We start from the raw sequence: 23,415 nt of genomic DNA on the forward strand, positions 1-23,415 counted from the left end.
GCCCCTTACACAGCCGAGGCTGGGAGGTTGAGAGGGAGAGAAGCACCACGTGCCTGGAGTGTACAGGGCAACACACATAGAATACCACTGGAAATAGTGTGGGGAGCAAGAGCTGAGAGCAAAAGGCAACCTAGGCTTTGTAACCTTGCTCGCAGAGATCTGGGATCAGTGGTGCAGCATCCACCTACAGACTGTGTGGAAGAGTGAGAATCACAGAATCCTTTTGGTTGGAAAAGACCTTTAAGGTCATTGAGTCCAACCATTAACCTAACACTGCCAAGTCCACCACTAAACCATGTCCCTAAGAACCTCATCTACACATCTTTTAAACAACTCCAGGGATGGTGAGTCTACCACTTCCCTGGGCAGCCTTTTCCAGTGCTTCACAACATTTTCAGTGAATAAATTTTTCCTAATATCCAATCTAAACCTCCCCTGGTGGAACCTGAGGCCCTCTGCTCTTGTCCTATCATTTGTCACTTGGGAGAAGAGATCAACCCCCTCCATGCTACAACTTCCTTTCAAGTAGTTGCAGACAGTGATAAGGTCTCCCCTCAGCCTCCATTTCTCCAGGCTGAACAGCCCCAGGTTCCTCAGCTGCTCCTCATCACACTTGTGCTCCAGACCCCTCACCAGCTCCGTTCCCTTCTCTGAACTCTCTCCAGCAACTCAAGGTGTTTCTTGTAGCGAGGGCCCCAAATCTGAACACACGATTCGAGGTGGGGCCCCACAGGTTCTTCTGTGTCAGTAACTTGCACATCAGTTGTTTAATTTCCACCCAAATGCCAGAGTCTGAATGTTTCAGGATCATTTCTCTGTGTCACATGCACAAGGTAGAAGTACTTCCAAATCATTAGTGTTACTACATCCAAAACAGGAATAAGTGAACACCAATTACCCTTCTGTTTGCACTTAGTAGCTTAGGGGAGCACATGCTCTGGGTCAGACCACAGGCAGGCAGCAGCACTGCTGTGCAACCAGCGCAGCTTCATCTAACATGACCTTGTCTCCGGAGCCCTCGGTTGTATCTCCTTTTGGGCTGTTTGGAAATGTGCTAAATAAAGTATTATTTGAGAATGGAATTTTCTATGCAGGAAAGTTGCAAAAAAAATTAATTAGTTTTTTTTTTAAAGTCACAAAAATGAAAAGCGCTATATAAGTGTTCCTAAGTATTAAGTATTAGAGAGCAATGGTTCACAACCTTGGTTTGTTTTTCTGATATTTCTTTGCATCTTTAACTTCCTAACCTGTAGCACACAAATTTCAATTAACAATAATAGTTCAGTATACCATGTGTCAAAGGATTCCCCCCAAATACATGAAGTAAATTCTAAACACAATGACTGTTTTTCCATTAGATAAGTATCTATAAAATGTATAATACATAATATATAGTATATATAATATATAATATATGTTTACGAGAGTGTGTATACATACATATATACCCATACATATATATATAAAACCAGGTATGCATGCATGTATCTATATATTCTTAAGTATGTCTTGGGAAAATATGATGAAGAGAAGTTTTAGTAATTCTTCACAGATGATGCTATGTGATAATACTTTCCCCCAGGAACAATATGCAGGTCCTTTCAGGTCCGCAACTCCTATACTTCTGACACTACCTTAGTCACAATGATTCATAGCAAATAGGAGATTATATAGCAAATCATAGGTATTAAATCAGTCACCATCACAGTTTGCTACCAAAGGCCCTCCTGGATTTCACCCACTATTATTTAAAGAAACTGTGAAGACATTCAGGTGCTTCTGAAAGGCTCTTTAACAGCTTGGTGACAAGGTGACCTTATACAAATCCAGGCAGAAACTGGTGAGGAAGGTTTTCTTCTTTCCTCCATCCCACTGTGATACAAATACCATCTTTTCACAGCACAGTGTTTGTGTGCCATATGCAAATACAGGGAAGGTGACAGCAAAGGAAAGCCTGAAATGCTGAGTAACAATTCATATTTATGTCTTGAGGAGTTTTCTTGATTTAATGGCTGAAAGAAATACAGCAAGGACTTTCACATTGATCAATGAAAGGTTAAAAAATAACTGAAAAAGAACTTAATTCTTAAAACAAGGAGTGATTCCACAGCCACATAATTATGAGTATTTTTAGTTTTTCTTCAGAAAGAATTCCGGTCAGCATGTATGTGATTGACAAGGACAATGTTGGTATGAATGATATATGGATCTGTACAGCCAGGAATGGAAGACGTGGAAAGAAAGGGTTTGTGATGGGTGGGGAGACTGGCAGCTGAAGGGCTGTGGGAGAGGGAGATCAGTGACCATAAAGTAAAGAAAACAGAAAATGTGAATTGTGGAGTGCAGACTCCTTTGGTGGCCTTGTGTTCAGAGGGCAGGATGCGCCCATCACCCGAGGAAGTCTCTGTTTTTTCTCAGGAGAAATGTTCTGTCTTTTCTCTTGCCTCTGTGGCTGCAAGAATAGGGAACTGCAGAAATATTGTTGGTTAGCTTAAACCAGACTGCAACCAGCTTTTCTGTGTTCTTGATTATGGCAGCTAAGCTTGGTCTTCAGACCACTGATGGCCTGGCATGGTAGAGTGACTTGCAAGGCCAAAATCCAGTGGTGCTGGCAGACACTCGGATGATCCTTCGGTGGGATCCACACCAGGAAACACAACTCACTCTTCCAGTACTTGGATAACCAGCAATTGCTACCCAGACATCCGGAGGTTACAAGCACATGAGATCCTGGGGTCACCTACAGAAGTTAGGTCCATGCAGAGCTAGTGGTTAGGGCAAACTGTAAGAATATTAATGGCTCAAAATACAGTACTTGGCAAAAATATTTCTACTGTGCCTTACACTACAACCAAAACATCGTGCGGAATGACATAAATCTTCTTTACAACTAGAAGAACTGCATTGTGTTGCTTTTGGCAGGGTGACCATGCCGTGACGCAAAAGCACCACCTGCTGACTCCTCACACAGGAGCAGAGCTTTCCCAGCTGCCACCTTCATCAAATATTGTTTTATCTACTTGCAGCTACTTGGCTGTTTCAATGGCTTTAGCAATATCTGGACTGTATTTTTTTGTTGTTGCTCATACCTTTTAACCGTATGCTGACAAGGATTAAGTATTATTATAAACCCTGAAACCTACTGTCTTCAGCCTAGCAATGTGAGGATGAAGACACTACTTTTGGAAAGGATATCAACTTAATTTCCAATTTTATGTCAAGAATACGTCTGTAGATAGAGTTTATGTCATAGCTGATTGCAGGGGCATTTAGATGTCAAACTGCTCACTTTCCAGACAAAACAAAATAGGCATCTAAGTACAATAAAATGTGTCTGCAATTATATGTGCCAGCAAAAATTACACCTGCAGATGTTCTCAAGTGCAAAAATCTGAGAACACTTGAAATAATTCCTAAGCATGTGAAGTCTGAAAAAAGTGAAACATGAATATCTATTGTGAGTACAAAAGTGCACCCTACTTTTGCATTTTAAGGGATATCCACTCAGTAATCTTGAATCTTTCTGATAGTTACCCTTCTGGATCTTAAAGGCTTTTAAGTCTTAACCAAGGACAAATAAAATCATGATTAAATAAAATATTAATATGGCCCTCCTCTGTGTTACTTCCCAATGCTGCAACTATTTGTGATTTTTTTATTCCCTTTCCTTTTCCTCTCTCTCTCTCTCTCACATGGAAACTTTTATTAGGCTGATTCCTCCTGTCACCATTCAGGGAAGTCTTGCAGAAGTGATTAGCCCTTTGTGAGTGCAGTTTAATCATTAGTACAAATGAATTCCACACCTCGGGCCTCTTCGTCCACAGCCTCTGGTCACAAGCAGTCACAGTGCAGTCTTAGCCAACACTCCATTTTCCGTGGAGCTACAGTCAGTCACGGCCAGGTCAGCAACCTAGGATGTAAAGTAATTTAAAATTAGGGTGATAATTCCATATTAGAAAGTGAGCTAGTGGATCATAAATAACCTGTTTGGGACCTAAGGGACAGGCAATAGCTTACCGTACCCTGCAGGTGTCTGGGAGAGCTGCCCAGGGCACACAGCATGGTGCTGTGCGTGGTGAGCATCTTCTTCCAGCCAAGGCAGGATGGGTGCAAGTCCTCTTGAAAATGTGACCCGCCGATGCCACACTGTCCAGGCCAGGGCGTTGATGGGCCTGACATGAGGCACCGTTTTTGCAGAGGAATGACCCGCTCCTTAAAGAATGATGAAGCTCTGCCAGCCCTAAGACTGAGAGTCCATATCCAGAAAGATCAGCAAAGCAACTCTTTCCTGACCATAATAATCACCAGACTGCAAGTGGGTCCTGAGGAAATTTTTTTAATATCAGGAATATATGGTGCAGCAGCTGCCAGTAAGTGATCTGCGGAGGCTCGCTGCTCTTTCAGTTTGGCTGTTGACTCCTTGGGGAAGGTGGGTGAGATGTTTCAGAAGTTCCTCCTGGTGCTCTTTAGAGCTTTTAGAGGATTCTCACAGCTGGTGCTCTTGGTTGAACGCCTGCAGAGGACGGGCACAGGAGAAGGCAGCTCTTCATGAGCCCTTCCCTGCCCGTGTGCTGCTGACCTGACCCAGCACAGATGTGTCCCTGCTCATCCTGATGCTGAGGGGCTCTCTCTATCAGGCCCCCCCTCAACTGCAGCAGGGGCAGAGCAAATCCTCCACTTGCCACCACTGTTCTCCATAATGCTACAACTGCAAATCACATAACAAAAAGACATACTCCACCATCTCCGTGTTGGTTGAAGTGTCTCTGTCCTCAGGCAACCGTGAAGAGGAGCAGCTAGGAAAGACACAATACAGTATGTCTTGGTTATACTTCCCTTAACAACTTTAAAGTCTCCCAGCATTACACAGCAACTACAACTATTAACAAGCATATATTGCATTCCTGAGAGTGTTCCTAAGTGTGCCTCATCCATGTTACCAGGGCAGATGTGTTCCTAAGTGTGTCTCACCCATGTTACCAGGAGAGATTAGAAGGCATTACTCATCTGTAGCAGTATTGTTGCTCTCCAACGCTCTTTGATGGATCACCATGCATGCCCTCTGTAAGGATAATTTAGTAACAGAGACTGATACTTAACAATTCAATTTTGGAACTTCACCTTATCTGCCTTTTGTGTGCTGATATGAAATGGCACTGTTTCAAAACAAAATCATACTCTTGATATTTCAGATAGTGCAGATATGTGTAAGCACTGTGTCGTGTTCATAGCTTTATTTTCTCTAATTAATTAACGCAACGCTACTGGGTTGGCAGTTCAGAGAATGATGTTCTCTGATGAAGTCTAAAGGAGTTGCTAGAGAAGAAGCAGTGGTTTCCATAACCGCCATTTACCAGTGTCCCTTGGCCTTGACCTTTTGCATCCGACCTACAGAGCCAGAGGCTAAGGAAGCTGCCAGGTCTGTTCAGGCTTGTGTCTCTTCATTGTGATGGCCAGAATGGGACTGTTTTTCTGCAACAACCTGGCTACTGACATGGAACAGCTTTTTAAACCCAAGAAACCAAACTGAAGCAAAATTGCCTGCAGAATTAATATTTGCTGACCAGCCTGTTAGTTGAACTCATTCTGCCAAAATCAAAAGGTGAAAGACAAACTGCTGCAAGACAAACAGGTTACCAAATAAACCCCACTCATAAGCATTTCTTGACAAGGAAACAGGAGGCTGGGCTTTTCACTTGGGCAAAGTTCATTCTGTGCATGCTTGCATGATAAATTAGCTTTAAAATTTTAGCACATATATACATAAGGACTGATAGTGAAAACAGCTTTACAATAGCAGATTGCTGAAATGGCAGACAATCTTGATTTAGACTTCAGCTGAATTTGGATGAAATTCTACAGAATTAATGTACTTACAGACAGAAGAATCCTACCTGAACAGGTCTTTTCATTTGGTGGAACTAGGCAGAAATGATCTTGTCTAGTTGAAATACACCAATTCTATCAACTCTTGTGTAAATCAGATTCAGACTGGATACCCCAAATCTGAGGCTACTTTTGGAATTTTAAGCTCATGCTTTAGAGAAACTATGGATATTAAGCCAATGCCCTGTCTAGGCACGATGAAAAAGCCCCATGTATCCTGCAGAAGCATTTGTTACACAGGAATGCCTGGGTGGCTCCTGGGCAATGTCCATTCTTGTGCCCGTATTCCCAGTGCCAGTCAGCACAGCACATGGTCTGAATCTTCCTGGGTGCCACTAGTTGTCCTTCAACAAGGCACAAGAATAATTTTGTGCTGATTTCATTTCAAAGTGATAAGAGCTAAAATCTACCGAAATGGTGTTTTAAAACATGAAATGGAGAATAAGAGTCCTATGCCTGGAGTCTGTGATTCTCCCCCTCTACTCCGCTCTGGTGAGACCCACCTGGAATTCTGCATCCAGCTCTGGAGCCCTCAGCACAGGACAGACATGGACCTGTGGGAGAGGGGCCAGAGCTGCCACCAAGACGATCAGAGGGCTGGATGCTCTGCTGTGAGGACAGCCTGAGAGAGTTGGGGTTGTTCAGCCTGGAGAAGAGAAGCTCCAGGGAGACCTTATTGTGGCCTTTCAGTACTTAAAAGGAGCCTGTAAGAAGGATGGGGACAGACTTTTTATCAGGGCCAGTTATGACAGGACAAGGGGTGATGGTTTTAAACTAGAAGATGGGAAATTCAGGTTAGACATGAGGAAGAAATTGCCAAGAGAGGTAGTGGATGCCTCATCCCTGGAGACATCCCAGGCCAGGCTGGACGGGGCTCTGAGCAACCTGATCTGGTTGAAGATGACCCTGCTCATTGCAGGGGGGTTAGAATGGATGAGCTTTGGAGGTCCTTTCCAACCCAAGCTATTCTATGATAAACATGAACAAGGATGTCTGAGTGCAGAAAACCAGCTGGGATAGGGAACTGTATGAACCAAAAGAAAGACACCTTGACACGGTCTCACCTCTTCTGGCTCCTGGAAGAAGTCTCCAGAGGACACAATCCTTAGAACAGTACCCACATTTTGTCTTGGAAGGAACTAGTTCTCTTGAAAACTGCTGAAGAAAGTAGGAATGTACATGCAGTGTGAGACCAGGGGCTCCGGGAGCCAGGTACTGGGTGACCTGGGTGCCAAGAGTCATACCTGAAAGCACCAGAAACTGGCAGGACTGGGGACGCTGAGCCAGTTGCCAGGGGTCTGAGTGTCCCAGACCAGCTACTGGAGGGACCTTTCCAGAAACTGGGGAGGTGTGGGTATATGCTTACAGAAAAACTCCTTCTGCTCTATAAAACAATGTTTTTGCAGGTAAAACACAATATAAATGAAGTGTGAAGTCAAATCTCGCGATGCAAGAACACGTCAAGAAAGGAGACTGAAGTGGTCACATTGAAATGTTTACGAAGCAGCACGCTTCTTCTTAACAGGGCAGCTGCAGCACCATCGAGAGACTATAGAAACAGAGAAGGCTCTAACAGCATGTTTATGATTGAATAGTGCTCATATAGTCATTACTAAAATTAATTTCTGGAAAGGATTAGCTACTGGCTTGCTGATTAGAGAAATTCTTACTTTTCAAATACCTCACAAATTTCCAGTGCCTCAGACAGCTGGAGCATTTCAGCAAAACTGAGAGTGCAATGAAACAAGGAAATGTGGAAGGAGTTATGCATTTAAATTTCTAGTACTGTAGAAAAATGTGCAATGTCAGAGTAACACATGACTAAATTCTCTCAAGTGGAAAATGCCATGTTTTGTGTGCAGAGAGAAAAAAAAGTGTGGAAACCAAGGGAATATTTAATTTTTTATCTAACTTGCCTTCTAAAGTGCATCAAGTAACTTGTAATTTATTTAAACCTGATGTATTTCAGTGCATGCCCGGTTACTGTTAGTGTCAAGTGGAAAACAGGGACAGACATGCAGATTGCAGTACATGCCTGCGCTCAGGTACCTTTCAAGTTTATGTCTTAGGTCTCTGTTTGGATCTCATTTTTGCTGGAGATACGCAAAAAGGAACAGAGCACAGGCTACAGTCAACATCATGAATTGCTCCAGAATTCACTCAGCCTTTACCTTAAAGGATTTACAATTTACTATGAGACAAGTCACCGAAAGCTGCTATTAAAAAAGAAACTGGGGGAAAAATAAAAAAAGGAGAAGCAGAAGTGTGTGTTTGGGGTTAGAAATCCAGTACCCTGGCAGAGGGGAGGCTGCTGTGGCTCCACAGCCCCAAGTGCAGCTGGAAGGACAACTGAGCGGGATCCCCAGTGGGAACGCAGGCAGACAGCACAGGTACAGGCGTGCTCGTGCGCCCGGCCAGCCACACACCCCCCCAGCGCTCAGGTCATCCAGCAGCTGGGCCCTGGTCTCCCAGCTCATACATACACACACATATGGATGGGTATATATGTGCACTGTCATACAGTATTTCAGGAGCTCTCGAAGGTCCCAGGTCTCTTTCCCCTACGCTGCTCTCTAACAGGTCGTTCCCCAAGTGATACTGGAACATGGGGTTGTTCTACCCAGATGCAAGACTCCACACTTGCCCTTATTATATTTCATTCAATTTTTCCCCGCCCAACTGTCCAGCCTGTCCAGGTCTCTGGATGGCAGCACATCTGTTCCCTCATCCAAGGCGTGGATGGATATATTGAACAGTACTGGTCTCCGGCGCTGGAGCCCGCACAGGGACTGACCGAGCCCGCACGGCCCGCTCCCCAGCCCGGCCCCGCCTCCCCGGACGGAAGCGCGGGGCTCTCGCGAGAAGAACGAGCTGCTCCCTCTTCCGGCAGCGTGCGGCTCGGCCGGGCGGCTGCTATGGCGCTCTACAACTTCAAGAAGATCACGGTGGTGCCGTCCGCCAAGGTACGCGCGTCCTTCCCTCGGCTCCGGCCCCGTCCCTCAGCGGGTGCGAGCCCCACCCGCCCGGCGGCGGCTCCTCCCGTGCCACGCGTGAGGAGACCGCTGCTCTCCCCCACACCGCACCGCGCTGCCGGCGTGGCCTCGGCCTTTGCCTCCTCCCCCTCCGGCGGGACCCGTGGACTCGCCCTGGACTAGTGCTCCTGGGCCTGGCGGCCTGTACCATGTACAGTGAGGGGGAGGGAGGGAAGGGGTGAGGAACGGGAGGTCCTGTCAGGGGCTCTGCGGCATGAGGAGGGATCTTGGGGCTGCGCTTCTCTTCAGCCCCTAATATGTCGTAGTGGCCCCCACAAAAACCCCTCCTGTTTTCCAAACCCGTATCGTACTCAGCCTCATTCAGAATAAGGTTCTTTCCAAATTCAACGAAGGATCTTTAGTTCAAAGTGTGGTGCGCGGAGCTGCACAGCGGGACGGGCGGTGGGGCCGGGCCGGCCCGCCCCGGACCTTGGCGGGGCCGGGGGCGCTGCCCGAACCGCTGCTGGGCGGGGGCGGGCTGGAGGCCGGGCCTCGGGGAACCGAAATGAAAACCGGCGAGGGAACGTGCGAACTGTTTCTCCAGAGATGAGAGCCTGTCGTTTGGGTGTTGATCGTATCATGTACAATGCAAACGGTGAATGGTGATGTCCTGTCCCACCGGCTAGGGTTAGGGATGAGTTACCAGTACTCTTCAATGTATTAATCAACGACTTGGATGAGGGAACAGAGTGCACTGTCAGCAAGTTTGCTGATGACACCAAGCTGGGAGGAGTGGCTGACACACCAGAAGGCTGTGCTGCCATCCAGAGACCTGGACAGGCTGGAGAGTTGGGCGGGGAAAAATTTAATGAAATATAAGAAGGGCAAGTGTAGAGTCTTGAATCTGGGCAGGAACAACCCCAGGTTCCAGTGTAAGTTGGGGAATGACCTGTTAGAGAGCAGCGTTGGGACAACAGGATGACCATGAGCCAGCACTGTGCCCTTGTGGCCAGGAAGGCCAATGGTACCTGGGGTGGATTAGAAGGGGGGTGGTTAGTAGGTCAGAGAGGTTCTCCTGCCCCTCTACTCTGCCCTGGTGAGACCACATCTGGAATATTGTGTCCAGTTCTGGGCCCCTCAGTTCCAGAAGGACAGGGAACTGCTGGAGAGAGTCCAGCATAGAGCTACAAAGATGCTGAAGGGAGTGGAGCATCTCCCTTGTGAGGAAAGGCTGAGGGAGCTGGGGCTCTGTAGCTTGGAGAAGAGGAGACTGAGGGGTGACCTCATTAATGTTTATAAATATGTAAAGGGTGAGTGTCACAAGGATGGAGCCAGGCTCTTCTCAGTGACAACCAATGACAGGACAAGGGGCAATGGGTATAAACTGGAACACAGGAGGTTCCATTTAAATTTGAGAAGAAAATTCTTCATGATGAGGGTGACAGAGCCTGGAACAGGCTGCCCAGGTGTGTTGTGGAGTCTCCTTCTCTGGAGACGTTCAGACTCACCTGGACACATTCCTATGCAACCTCATCTGGGTGTTCCAGCTCCGGCAGGGGGATTGGACTGGATGATATTTCGAGGTCCCTTCCAATCCCTGACATTCTGTGATTCTGTAACGCTGAACACGACACCCTGTCTTACCAGGTAAGATTAGGTGTGAGTTAAGTCTGGGTATTTCGATGTGGTAATGCGAAATGAATGACAGTCACTCCAGAGGTCCAATTCAGTTATGGATTTACTAAAAGCACTTGGTGGAATACAATTTACAGCGATTGGTGACTTGGCTAAAGTATGTTATTATATTACAAAACTTTTCAAGACTTTAGCAGCAGAACTTAAAATTATATTACCTTTTTATGTTCAAGAAGAAGAAAAAGAGAGAGAAGGAAAACTTAAGATATCGGAGAGAGTTAGATACCACCGCTCCACAGGTCGATTGGTCCTGTGATGTCCACTGGACAGGGGTGGGCGCATTGAAGGTTTTGGCACACAAAACCACCTCATGTCACATGGGAGGTCATTTTATAACCCAGTTCATTTATGAGCAAGATAGGAGAGGGTGGTTTGTCTTCTCTCTCTGTTCACTCCTCATGCTAATTAGTAAGAGGAAATGGGTCTCGGGTCTTCAAACTAGGGGAAAGTTCACAATACTGACCAGAAGTTAGTTGCTTTGCCTATCTGGGGTAGCTGTTGGTTTGTGGTTTCTTCTGGTAGTTGTTTGTCTGACAGATGGTTCATCTCTGTCATCCCAATTAGGCCATGAGGCCTTCACAGCAACGCTGTTAATTGCCTCTGTCTTAAAAATCTATGTTTCATTTCACAAAACCTTGGTAAAGAAAAGACAAGGTGTCTGCCTCCACAGCCATTTATCTTTTCTCCCCAACGTATCAAAAACTAGATGTTTAAGATATAACATCATGCTTTGTTTTAATTGGGATGGGGGGAGTGCTTCAAGGTTGTCACGGGTGTGGGTGTGCTTAGCTGGTCTGCATGCTCCTCCACCAAGATGAAATTAATACCTTGCATTCTTATTAGAACTTCACAGTTTGTGTAACTAATAATGTTTCTTTGATTGCAGGACTTCATCGATTTGACATTGTCAAAGACTCAGCGGAAGACTCCAACTGTCATTCATAAACATTATCAAATCCATCGGATTCGACATTTTTACATGCGAAAAGTCAAATATACTCAACAGAATTACCATGATAGACTCACTCAGATCTTAACAGATTTCCCCAAGTTAGATGTAAGTACTTTGTCATTTCATCATAAAGGAGCTTTGCTTTCCTGACATGAGGAATTCTTCTTCAAGAGCTTAGTTCTTTTACTTGAGTTTATTTTGGCCTGAGCAACGTCTTGCAGTTTCACTGTGTAGATAATTTTGACTGATTCCCCCTAGATTTTTTCTGGGAGTAATTTTATGCAAACTTGTTCTGCAAAAATAGTGTGTTCCTACTCAGGAAGGAAATCTAAACTGTGCCCGTGGGTGGCCATTGGAGGCTGGGTTTTACAAGGTTTTAGCTGATCAGATATGTTTATCAGAAGTTGCTGTTGAAGGAAGAGAAGAATGCTTATTTCTTCTTTGTGTATGCATATGTAAATTGTGCTTATAGTTAGTTTTTCCTAGGAAATATTTGTGGGAAGTAAGATATGTAAAAACATCTCACGTTGCCTCCCATCTTCAGTTCTTCAGAAGTTACTTTGACAACATCAACATTGTTCTTGACCCCATAAGGGAAAGTGCCAGAAACACACTGATGAGATACAGTCTTAACATCCCACCAACTGCAACTGGATCTGTGTATCCAGTGGGACTTTTTTTGTAGGCAGTGTTCTGCTTATGCTCAAAGTGTTGACCTGCAACCATATTTATTCCTGATGTTTTCATATCCATTGAGTATTAGTGCAGAATTCCCACAAATATCTTCTGTGTTTTGTGTAACATCACATGATGAATTTTCTGCAAATGAATACGTAAGTAGCTGAAATATTTTGTTTAAAAGATTTGAACCAAGGATGCTGCTTTCTTGGAAAGCTGAAGGATTTATTTGGGCATTAAAGAAATCCTTCATGTCTAGTCTTTCACAGAATTTAATGTAGCACTCAGAAGAACGGAAGAATTAATATTGTTGCTGTGTTTCTGGTATAGTATGAATTTGGTTTTAGGAACTACTCTTGCAGGCTTCTTGCAGTTTCTAATCATTTAAAAAAAACTTTTGAAGTTGTAATACAAAGTGTTTTGCAAAGAAAAATGATGAAATGGAAACTCCATGTGAATAAATCCAAGATGTGTTTGTAGAAGAAAGCCAAAGTGAATAGGATTTATGCATTCAATTCCCAAGCAGTAATTCCCAAGATAGTAATTAAAACAATTTGACTTGTATTGTTATTTGTGCTACTGTACTGGAGGAAAAAAAAATGAACTTACGTAGTTGCCAAGATATAGTCATCTTAAAGCAAGAAAATATTAATCTAAATTTTATGCTTTTGTTTTAGGATATTCATCCTTTTTATGCGGATTTGATGAATGTTCTCTATGACAAAGATCACTACAAGCTGGCTTTGGGCCAGATTAATATTGCCAAGAATCTGATTGACAAGTAAGGGACATCAGTTTCTTTGATTTAGTACCTGCCTGGTTGATCGGTGGTTAAATTCTTCTTTCTTGTGTCTGCAGTGTTGCTAAAGACTATGTGCGGCTGATGAAATACGGTGATTCCCTTTACCGCTGCAAACAGCTGAAACGTGCTGCTCTGGGGCGAATGTGCACCATTATCAAAAGACAGAAACAAAGCTTGGAATATTTGGAGCAAGGTTTGTGTTACAAATAGGCTAAAATAAGGCCTGTGAATTGGGTGTAAAATTTCTTATGCTTAATAACAGTTAGAAGAATGTGTTTAATACAGAGTGTAGACACAGGAAACACAGAAATAGTTTCAAAACCCCCAAATACTTAGAATTTATTTTTTAACTGAATAACTTTCTCTTTGAAAATTCTTTAAGTTTTATGGTAATACTAACAGTTATAAAATGTTTGCTTAAAAGTCACAGCCATGCTTTTATTTATTGTTATTTTCACTTACAAATATTTGAAAAATAGCTCTAAAGGTTTTCCAACCATTGCTCCTTACTTCAGGCTCATTCCTTCAGGTTGTGTTGCCTGATTTGATGGGGTCATTCTAGCTAGAAGACAGTGGTCTTCATTTTTTAAATATTTAGTAAGTTTTTTCTTTGTATGTCGATACTTGTGGAGTTTAGGAACTATTGTACGTTTCCGTAAATGATCAATCACTTTATAATGTCAGAAAAGTTATTAATTTGTATATAAACAATTCAGCATATGAATTTTCATTCAATTTCAGTAAAACTTAAATTATTGCAAATATTTGAAAATCTTTTTAACATTTCAGTGCGACAACATTTGTCTCGTTTGCCAACCATTGATCCCAATACACGAACTCTTCTATTGTGTGGCTACCCAAATGTTGGAAAATCCAGCTTTATAAATAAGGTATGTGAATGTTTTTTTTTCAAATATAATACTGATATACCGTTTAATTAAAACAAGGTAACGTATAAACAATTTGATATCATTATGGCACTGCCTGATGTGAGCAGTAGCAAATTCAATTGTGTGAGTAGGGACTGACTGAAATTCCTGGAGGGTTAAATGGAAAATTACGATAGCTATCACTATCTTTTCCAAGATAGCTTGTATCCTATTAACATCTTTTCTGATAGCTAAATTCTTGCAGAGAAGCCTGAATACCATTTTTTAGGTTTTTTTGTAGCCAATGAAGTGTATTATAATTAGGATCTACTGCCTGCAACTGCAGGAAGTTTTCAGTAAATGTGTGAATAACTCTTGTTTTAAGGTTACAAGAGCAGATGTAGAAGTGCAGCCTTATGCCTTTACCACAAAATCTCTCTTTGTGGGACATATGGATTATAAGTATCTGCGTTGGCAGGTAAGAACTGTATTTTTATTTTCTTTAAAGAATTACCTGGTTATGATCCGATTTGCAGTTTTGCAATGTGAGTTGCCTTTTTGCGTCTTGAGGAGACAGGCTGTGTCTGAGAGCTGCTCTGTGAAGTACAGTGTGCCAAACGAGGGCAGTAGTATTCTAAAATTGTACATATATGGGTGCGTTTTCAGTGTGAGGAAGGCTGGAAATGGAATTACTGATTAAAGGCAGTTCACTTTTTATCACTGTCATGTCCTGGGCCACGTTGGGGCAGGGATTTCCCTACTTGTTGAAGGCTCGTTATTCTGAAACCTCGTTCTTCTCCCATTACTCCATTTTCACATTCTCAATTTGGCTGAGTTTGTAGTCTTATTTATGACTGAAAGAATATTGCTGCCTTTAAAAAGACAATATTGACCAGAAACCAAGCACATGTTCTAAAATAGTGTCTCAGTTATCCTACAATAAGGCCTGACTTAATGATGTTAATTGTAGGTAGTAGATACTCCTGGTATTTTGGATCATCCCTTGGAGGACAGGAACACCATCGAGATGCAGGCTATCACTGCGCTGGCACATCTTCGTGCTGCTGTGCTTTACGTGATGGATGTGTCTGAGCAGTGTGGCCATAGCCTGGAGGAGCAAGTAGAGCTCTTCAGAAATATTAAACCACTGTTTGCTAATAAGGTAGGTTTGGTTTACGTTATTAATAAACCTCGGGTTTTTATAATATTGTAGCTTGAATTATGATTCTTTTTTTCTTCTTATTAGCCACTTATAATTGTTGCAAACAAATGTGATGTGAAGAGGATTGCAGAGCTTCCTGAAGAGAGTCAGGTTAGACTATTTCCCTCACCTCTCTCTGTCTTCTGGCATTTACAAAAACATTATGTGCAGGTGTCGTGGATGGATATAATTTGTATTGGGCAAAAACTTCTACATGATCACTTCTTTGTTTAGTGTAATGGAAAGTAGCTTTCCAGGTCCTCACCTCTGCCTTTCTCAAGTACTGTCTAGTGGATATTCTGGCCTGAATATTGTAAATGCCAAACAGAGTGCAAGTCCCTAGTCATTTCGGAATCTCTGATGCTGTGAGAACTTGCAGTTACTACTGTAGCTGGGAGTAAGACTGAATAGACCTGTTAAATAATCCTTTCTGTAAGAATTAGAGCACTAGACTGAGAGGTGTTGCTGGACAGTTACAGTAAAAGGTCCCTCTGGGCAACACGTTGGGTATGTGCAGAGCTAGTTCTTTTTTATCTACAAGTTCAAGGACATAAGAATTTGTGTTTCTCTCTTCCTCTTTTTTTTTTTACTTTTTTTTATGAGTCATTTATAGGTGCCTTTTAGAAAGTAGTTCTTTGCTTATAAAAGAAGCAGCAGACTAAATAGAACTGTAGTTGAAAGTTTCTGCCATCATTTTAGAAACACATTCTAGTAAAATAGTAACCAATTGCATCTATTGATTCTAGGTTAAAATTTCTGTTCTTAATGTATTGGCATGTTAAGAAATGTGCAGAATGTCATTCTTTGGCATAATGTTTCTATTTTAGAAAATATTTGAAAATTTTGAAGCAGAAGGATTTTCTGTAATAGAGACAAGTACCCTAACAGAAGAAGGTGTAATCCAGGTTAAAACAGAGGTAGGTCACTTTCCTCTCATTTCCAAATGAACAGCTAGCATTTTGCCTCATTTGTATGAATTCAATCTCAGTTAAACTGTGATAAATTTTAAGCCTGTTATCCTTCTAGCTTGTTGATCCTCAGTGGACTTAGGTGCAAATGGAAAATTATGTCTAATAAAAATGATATTTTTTTTAAATTGGTGTTTTCTTTCTGAGTCCTGTTGCTTTCTCTTGTTATCAGCTAATTGTAAAAAAAATCAGAAAGGATCCTATGCATCTTCCCATGATACTTCTATATATAAAATATTCCAGTGCTTTCTTGAAAGCTAGAGAGAGAAGACCTTAGAAAGGAGATGAGATGTGAAGTTAGGTACCTGGGATTGAAACGCTACTGTGACATTTGTTGTATCAAGAAAGCTTTGTTCCTTACCTCATGTTGCCTTGTGCATTTTCAGGCCTGTGACAGACTGTTGGCCCATCGTGTTGATACTAAAATGAAAGGAAATAAAGTGAATGAGGTATTGAATAGATTACACTTGGCCATGCCAATTAAGAGAGATAACAAGGTAGGCTACATGTTTACAATTCTAGTGTATTTCTCAGTACTTCTTAAGTAGGACAAGAATTCTTTCTTGTCATAACATATGAACAGATTAATATAGTGAAATTTGCTTGGTTTTTATCTATAACGGCCTTTGCTGTTGGGAGAGGCAGTTTGGGATTTTGTGTTCTTTAGAAATAAATTAGTCTGCAGTGGTGATTTATAGCATTATTAAATAATGTATTCAGCCTCTTTTCCCGTTTGTTTATTGGGGTGGATTGTTGCATTAATTTCAGGAGCGGTTGCCTTTTATACCTGAGGGAGTCGTAGCACGGAAGAAGCGCATGGAAGTAGACACACCCAAGAGGAAGCTGGTAAGAGCCATCTCTTAATTAGGAAAGCAGCAGATGGATTTTAAATTTGCTATATTAGCCCATAGATTTTAAAGTGGATGGTATATTAAGCCGTGTATTTCTTTGCAGGAGAGAGATATTGAGCTTGAAATGGGGGATGATTATGTTTTGGATCTTCAGAGTAAGTATTATATAGGAGTCAGTATTATTATTATTAAGCAGTAACATTTGGCTATTTCAGTTTATGGGAGAATACCTAAACCTGGCTCCTTTCAGCTAGGTGCCAGTGTCACCATTTGATGTCATACTGTCCTTCACTGCTGTCTCAGACCTGTTGATCTTCGGTGCCTGTTCTTGTTTCATGATGTCACTCGGTTGTTTCCCATTTTAGAATCACAGACATATAACGACTGGTCTGATGATTTGGGTGTTTTTCCCCTTCCATTTTATACTGTGCTGTCTCATCGATTCTTGATGCTGTCTTTATTAAGAAAGCATCACTATGAGAGAGATTGCATATATTCTGTGTCAGCTGGATATCTGTTGCTTATTATGGCTTGACATTGGATCTTGTAATCATTGAACAATATTTGGTGATACGAAGGGGATCCAGAAGTATTTGTAAATATGGCAGAGATGCTACCAAATTCTGGCCATGTAGGGAGATGAATTTTTTTTTTAATTTGCGATATGAATGTTGTTTTCTGTCACTGAACATCTTTGACATTATTTTTTTCTCTATTAACTTTTGTTATATTTTTAAGAATACTGGGACTTAATGAATTCATCTGAAAAATATGATAAGATACCAGAGATATGGGAAGGTCATAATATACTCGACTACATTGATCCAGATATAATGAGAGTGAGTTTTCCGTTATTGTTTTTACACTTTTCTTGCCTCTTTATTTCTTTACTCGTTTAGTCTAAATTACCGTATTTGTAGATTAAAAACAAGATGTCATGAGAACATGTTCTTTTACGTTTTACATTTATGCTTGCCGTGGGAAAAGATACTATTTTCTGAAGGATCAAGGACTGAATTTTAAAAGAATGGAAAATTGCTTTGCCTTGTCAATGAGGGTGATCTTTTTTTTCCATCCTAAAATATGAGGTTTACAGGAGAAGTTATATTTCTTCATTCTTTCACTACAGCCAGAAGAAATGTAGCTATCAAACTTTATGTATTAATAATATGAAATCACCCATAAAATTTATGTCTGCTGGGGTATGATGTTGAAGTGGATGGAGTTCTCAATTTATAGTATTTTTATTTAGTAACAAGCACTGTTCTTATTTCTTGCTGGCTGTTAAGGAGCAGTAGTGAGTCCAGACTATGGAGCCTGTTGGTTATGTGCTTGGGTTCATCTGAATTGCAGGGGCTGGACCAAGTGACCTTTAAAAGTCCCTTTCAGCCCAAACTATTCTATGATTCTCTGAGTTGCTGGTGTTCCAGACTCACACTACATGTAGAAAAAGCAAGTTTTTTTGGAGTGTGTTTCCGGAACCGGCACAGCCAGCACATTTCAGAGGATAGTACATCTGCATTCCCGCAGTGGGCAGCTTTGGGGCAGTCTCACAGATACAGCCAAACTAAAGTGTGATGTGATCATGTAAGTCTGCACAATAGCCTGCCCCATAGGTTCACAGTAACCTGTATCACCAGCTGCATTAAGCGTGGCTGGAGGGGTCATTCTCAAGGAGCGTAGTTCCTTCATTGAAGGGTCTGTTCACTGTCATGGCCCTGGGCTCTGCAAGAATGTAATGCTGAGGATGGTAAGTCAAGGATGTGATGAGCATCTTGATTTTCTTTTCACCTTTTCAAAATGTAAGAAACTGGAAGAATTAGAGAAAGAGGAAGAACTGAGAGAAGCTGCTGGAGAATACGACAGTGAACCAGAAAGTGAGGATGAAGAAATGATGGAAATCCGGCAGTTGGCAAAACAGATCCGAGAAAAGAAGAAACTGAAAATCCTGCAGTCAAAGGAAAAAGACACTCGAGGTCCAAGGATGCCCAGAACAGCTAAAAAGGCAAGTTCAGAGTATATTCTGTAGTAAAATCTTGCTGACGTTTAATAACTTAATGAAAACGTGTAACAGTGTTGGGCAGTGGAACTGATCACTTTTCTTCATGTTTGGCTCTCTCCCTGCCTTCCTTCTGTGCTCCTTGGAGTTCTGCTCACCATGTAGTTGTGGAGGCCAAACAAATGAGTGACAGCAGCCCTTTTTGCCCTGTGTCACACAAGTGATTCTCTTGTAAAATTCCATATATATTACAGAAAAGGTTTTGAAGAATGCAGTTCAGCTCATTTAATTGGATTGCTGCATTTTAAAATTATTATTATTTTAAATGGAAATAATCAGGAGAATTATATACTCAAAATCAAAATCAAAATGATGTAAAATTTGCTATGGAGCCCTATACTGGAAAAGATTATATATATATATTTCTTTTTGGAAGCTAGGTGTCACACTTCAGAACATCAGAATCTCTTGTGACCAGTCCAAGACTGATTGCAGGATAACAAACTGATAAATAGACTTTGGGAAAAAATGAATCTTGCTGATTTTTACACCCAATATTTCTCACCCTCCTGGAAGTGTGTGCCTTTTGGGGGAGAAGGACACATTTCTGACTGAAATACCTCTCTTTGCCACCTTCCCCCCAAAAAAGCACACTATTTGACAGATCTTTAGGGAACGCTGCGACCTCTCAGTCTGGTGAAGAAGCGTTTATGAGTGAAGAGAATTAAATTGGAGTAGAAGAAATTTGAAGTTATGACTTATATGATCTGCTTGTGGGATGTGCCAAAGAAACAAATATACAGTGAATATAATGAGCTTATGGTGGCATATTAAGACAAAAAGTAAGATAGAACCATACTTCTTTGAAAGAAACATGTTTTCTTAATTGTCTTTACAGGTCCAGCGGAAGGTGCTAGAGAAAGAAATGACTGATCTTGGACTTGACATGACTAATAAAGATGATGTGAGTTTTTGCAACACAATGTTTAGCTATGAGAGATCAGTTTCATTACATGCTAGATTTCTTTGAGTACATTTGAAATGTGTATTACAGTTGGCACAAGAGAGAGGTGGGTTCTATTAAGGATAAAACAGGAAATTCAAATGAGGCAGTTGAAACTGGAATTTTTGAGTGGTGTGATCTAATCATGTTGGGTAGGCTGAAAAAATAAACATCTTTAAAGATCACATATATATATGCACAGCTTTTTATTAGAACTCTTTTGGAATTCGTATAGGATTCAAGAATGGTGTTTGGCTAAACATACTCGTTAATTTTCAAGCCTGCTTTGTTGGATGAGACACAGCTGTGTCAGAAATAGTAATAATGGCATATCAGGCTTATCTTTTTGCAGGTCATTAGTTCTGTGAGTTCTAATTAACGCTTTTGAGGGCGGCTGGCATCTTGAGATGTAAGGCAGCTACAGTATTTCAAACAGATTTGCCTTTGGGAGACATTTCATTGTATTAGAAATTCTTTAAAAAGTCACTTTTGTACAGCAAACCCAGCAGTAGTATGGCTGTCTAAATCTCGAGACCTCAAATTCTTTAACTAAACAAGGAGTTAGGAACCAAGGAATGTCAGCGCTACACATCTGAAGCAAGCGTTTGTGCTTCTCAGAGCTGACGGGCCGTGTTGATTTAGGAGCGATCTCAGTGAGGAGGAATTTAATCCTCATGCTGTAGGATGGTGAGTCTTCACGTCTGAAACTGTTCAAGGCTTATGTCCTGTGAACAGGACACTAAGCAGGGCAGGTTTCTGCATTGCTTTTTTGCCGTTGCAAAAATTGCTTCAGTGTTGCTGTGCATCAATTTGTCTGCGTCTTCTTATACGTTACTTAGGATTCTACTCAGAAAAAGAGTAATAAAATTGGAATGCATAATTGTGAAAAGAATATGCTAATATCCACTGAAATTTGCATATTGCTGTAGGACAGAAGGGCAGCAACCAACAGTTGACAAGGTCTTCGTCACTATGGAATAACCAAAATAATGTATCACAGCAAAACAAATAATAAGAATAAACAAAATAATGTATCGCTTCCTGTTTTTTCATATTAGCCTAATTAGAAATGGAGCATGTCTGAGCTGATTGTTTCTGGTTTTAATAAAGTGCTGTTTTGAATTTCAGGCACATTACGTGAGAAGGTCCCGTAGCGCTACGAGAAAACGTAAACGTGATGAGTCTGAAACCCCTAAATCTGTGGCACGCAGTCGCAGCTGCTCTCGCACACCACGGGATGTTTCTGGCCTTCGTGATGAAAAGGTTTGTTGGAGTTATTTACCTTTGTAGAAATTAAAACAGCATGATTGTACTTAAAACAGCTTCTGGGAAGGCGTGCTAGGCAGGTTATGTTTGTCCAGGGTTCCTTTCTGTTCTCTTTGCAGCTTCATCTTCTGTTCGTACGTGCTCTGTACTTCAAAAATGCCTAGTTCATTCTTACAAATAAATTATGATAATACAGACAAAGAAAGTACATTTTAAATGTTTCTCTCTAAATAGAACAATGAAGGAAGAGTTGTACAAACTGCGGAGCTCCACCTTTAGTGAGTTAGGAATTCCAGGGTCAGCACAATCGCATTGTTAGTGTATTGGAAAAAAAGAGTTTTTCTGAGGAAGGTTAGTGCTACTTGCAGTGATCCTGTTCTAGAGTTGCAGATGGCGGCCTGTGATGGGTGTTGATGTCCTCGTTAAAATCATCTAGCTGGTAAAGCGACTTATCTGAGTTACTGAGGAAGTTACTCTGCATGTTTGTTTGTTTTGAAATAGATGGTGAAGAAGGTCAAGACTATGGCAAAGAAAGCTCAGAAGAAAATGAATCGCCTGGGCAGGAAGGGAGAGTCGGACAGACACATATTTGACTTGAAGCCAAAACACCTGCTGGCTGGAAAGAGAAAATCTGGTAAAACACAGAGAAGATAAGCAGTCTTCTGAATTAAAACCAATTAAAACAAAGTTTATTAAAACTAATTTCTAGTCCTGTGTTTCGTCTTAGTAATATAATGTTTAAAAATACGTGTTTTGTGTTAGTGGTTAAGATACTCAAAGCTCGGAGAGGGAAAGTTTTGCTACCTTGATCCTGCGGTTCTAATACTATGAGGAATTTGTCCATACCAGTGGCAGACATAAAAATAGTAGACATAAAAAATACCCCTTTGTTCCTTTTTCTTACGAGTGACTTTCGTGTAGCAGTAAAAAGAAATTTAAAGTGAGGTTAAATCTAGAAAAGTGAAGTATTTGGTAACGAAGCTACTATGAGAATTAAAAAAGCACAGCTGTGTAAGGTGCTGCAACAGGGAGGTGTGGTTTTCTGTCTGCAAGTTAATTCTTTGATGCATAGTAAGCGATGAGTTTGTGTTGCAGGTAAAGGCTGAAGTTGGTGGGAAGGACGGGAGACTGACAAGTGCTGCACAAAGCCCGTGCACAGGTGCGGGACCGGTTTTAAATGAACCGGAGAAACACTCGCCAGCTCCATGAGCTGAGCGGTGCCTGAAGCTGCAGGAGTCACTGCAGTGCCAGTGCTGACCTGTGCCTGGAATAACCCGGCTTCTCCAGAAACCCAAACCAGCACGGGCAGGGAAAGCTACAACCAACAGCTTTTAATACTTTGGATTAATATTTCAGATACGTAGAAAATGAGAGTTACAGACTGGAACTTGTCCTGAGTTCGTGTCAATTATGCTAGTCATCCTCTGCTTAGGAAGACATATTTCTCTTCAGAAGCTAATAGACAAAAATTCTGTCCCTGTTCAAGGCAAAGTATGTTGTCAATGTGAAATATTCCCTATTTTTCCCTGGTTGGTCAAGAGCAAGGTAGGAATTATCTAGAGGTTAGTAAAATTATGTATTACAAATGTTTTTCCTGAGCAATACTGTGTGCACAAGCACAGGCACGTCGCAAGAACAGCCAGAGGCCACCAATGCAACTGCAAAGGGCAAGTTTTATTTTAGTTACCTCTCTACTGGGGGATCTCCATAACCGCACCTGAGCTCCCAGGCAGAGGCGACGTAAGCGGGGACGCAGGCGCTGGTAAGTTCAGCCCTGCTGGAACATTGTTAGGCTGGCTACAGTCGCCTATATTCAAAGGCTTAGAGCAGATGCAGCCTCTTGTGGTGCTCTGCTCCTTCTCAAAACAAAGCAGGAATCTCAGACATGATAAGGTACTGTAGGGTTTCTCTCAGGCCTATGTTATCTCACACAGAGGTTCTACTTGTTAAGCACACAAGGTCAGTAAAACAATTAGTGTGATGTATGTGCTTTCTTTATACCCCAGCTGCGCGTCACTTGAGCGTGTTTTTATCTTTCTCCTCCTCGCCCAATCTTCTGCAGTTCCCATACATTCCACCCCCTCGCCCGAGGGACCGTCTCTGCTGGGGCCAGAAGAGCCAGAGGTGTTCACGTGGGTGTGTAAAGTTCAGAACAGAGCAATTTACAGAGATACCCAACAAACACATAAAGAGAGAAAAGGAACAGATATATGTGTGCAATAATAGGTTGCATCTGGCGTCCCATCCATCTTCTCAAGGAATGAGATGAGTCT

At 41.9% G+C, this 23,415-nt stretch overlaps 1 protein-coding gene and 1 long non-coding RNA gene across 2 annotated transcripts; one reads left to right on the forward strand and one right to left on the reverse strand.

Annotated features, from left to right (window-relative positions):
• Positions 1–1,252: 1,252 nt before the first annotated feature.
• Positions 1,253–9,581, reverse strand: LOC135578403 (uncharacterized). The gene is made up of 4 exons (XR_010469936.1): positions 9,230–9,581; positions 4,018–4,796; positions 3,804–3,910; positions 1,253–2,740 (listed from the first exon to the last, which is right to left on the reverse strand). It is a non-coding gene; the product is annotated as an uncharacterized LOC135578403 (long non-coding RNA).
• On the forward strand, positions 8,660–21,844 carry GTPBP4 (GTP binding protein 4). The gene is made up of 17 exons (XM_065050501.1): positions 8,660–8,849; positions 11,440–11,610; positions 12,861–12,964; positions 13,042–13,178; positions 13,775–13,875; positions 14,240–14,332; positions 14,825–15,016; positions 15,101–15,166; positions 15,883–15,972; positions 16,410–16,520; positions 16,792–16,869; positions 16,978–17,029; positions 17,613–17,713; positions 18,682–18,879; positions 19,772–19,837; positions 21,005–21,139; positions 21,644–21,844. Exons 1-17 carry the CDS (start codon positions 8,802–8,804, stop codon positions 21,794–21,796), a joined length of 1,896 nt encoding a protein of 631 aa, XP_064906573.1. The 5' UTR covers positions 8,660–8,801; the 3' UTR covers positions 21,797–21,844.
• The last annotated feature ends 1,571 nt before the right edge of the window (positions 21,845–23,415 follow it).

Source organism: Columba livia, chromosome 2, assembly GCF_036013475.1.
Source record: "Columba livia isolate bColLiv1 breed racing homer chromosome 2, bColLiv1.pat.W.v2, whole genome shotgun sequence".
Taxonomy (NCBI): Eukaryota; Metazoa; Chordata; class Aves; order Columbiformes; family Columbidae; genus Columba; species Columba livia.

Excerpts from the sequence above, each read along its gene's own strand:
- GTPBP4 (XM_065050501.1), top strand. The coding sequence starts at position 8,802 with ATGGCGCTCTACAACTTCAAGAAGATCACGGTGGTGCCGTCCGCCAAG. Across the intron at positions 19,838-21,004 it reads ACATGACTAATAAAGATGAT|GCACATTACGTGAGAAGGTC; the intron begins GTGAGTTTTTGC and ends TTTGAATTTCAG. Across the intron at positions 21,140-21,643 it reads CTGGCCTTCGTGATGAAAAG|ATGGTGAAGAAGGTCAAGAC; the intron begins GTTTGTTGGAGT and ends GTTTTGAAATAG.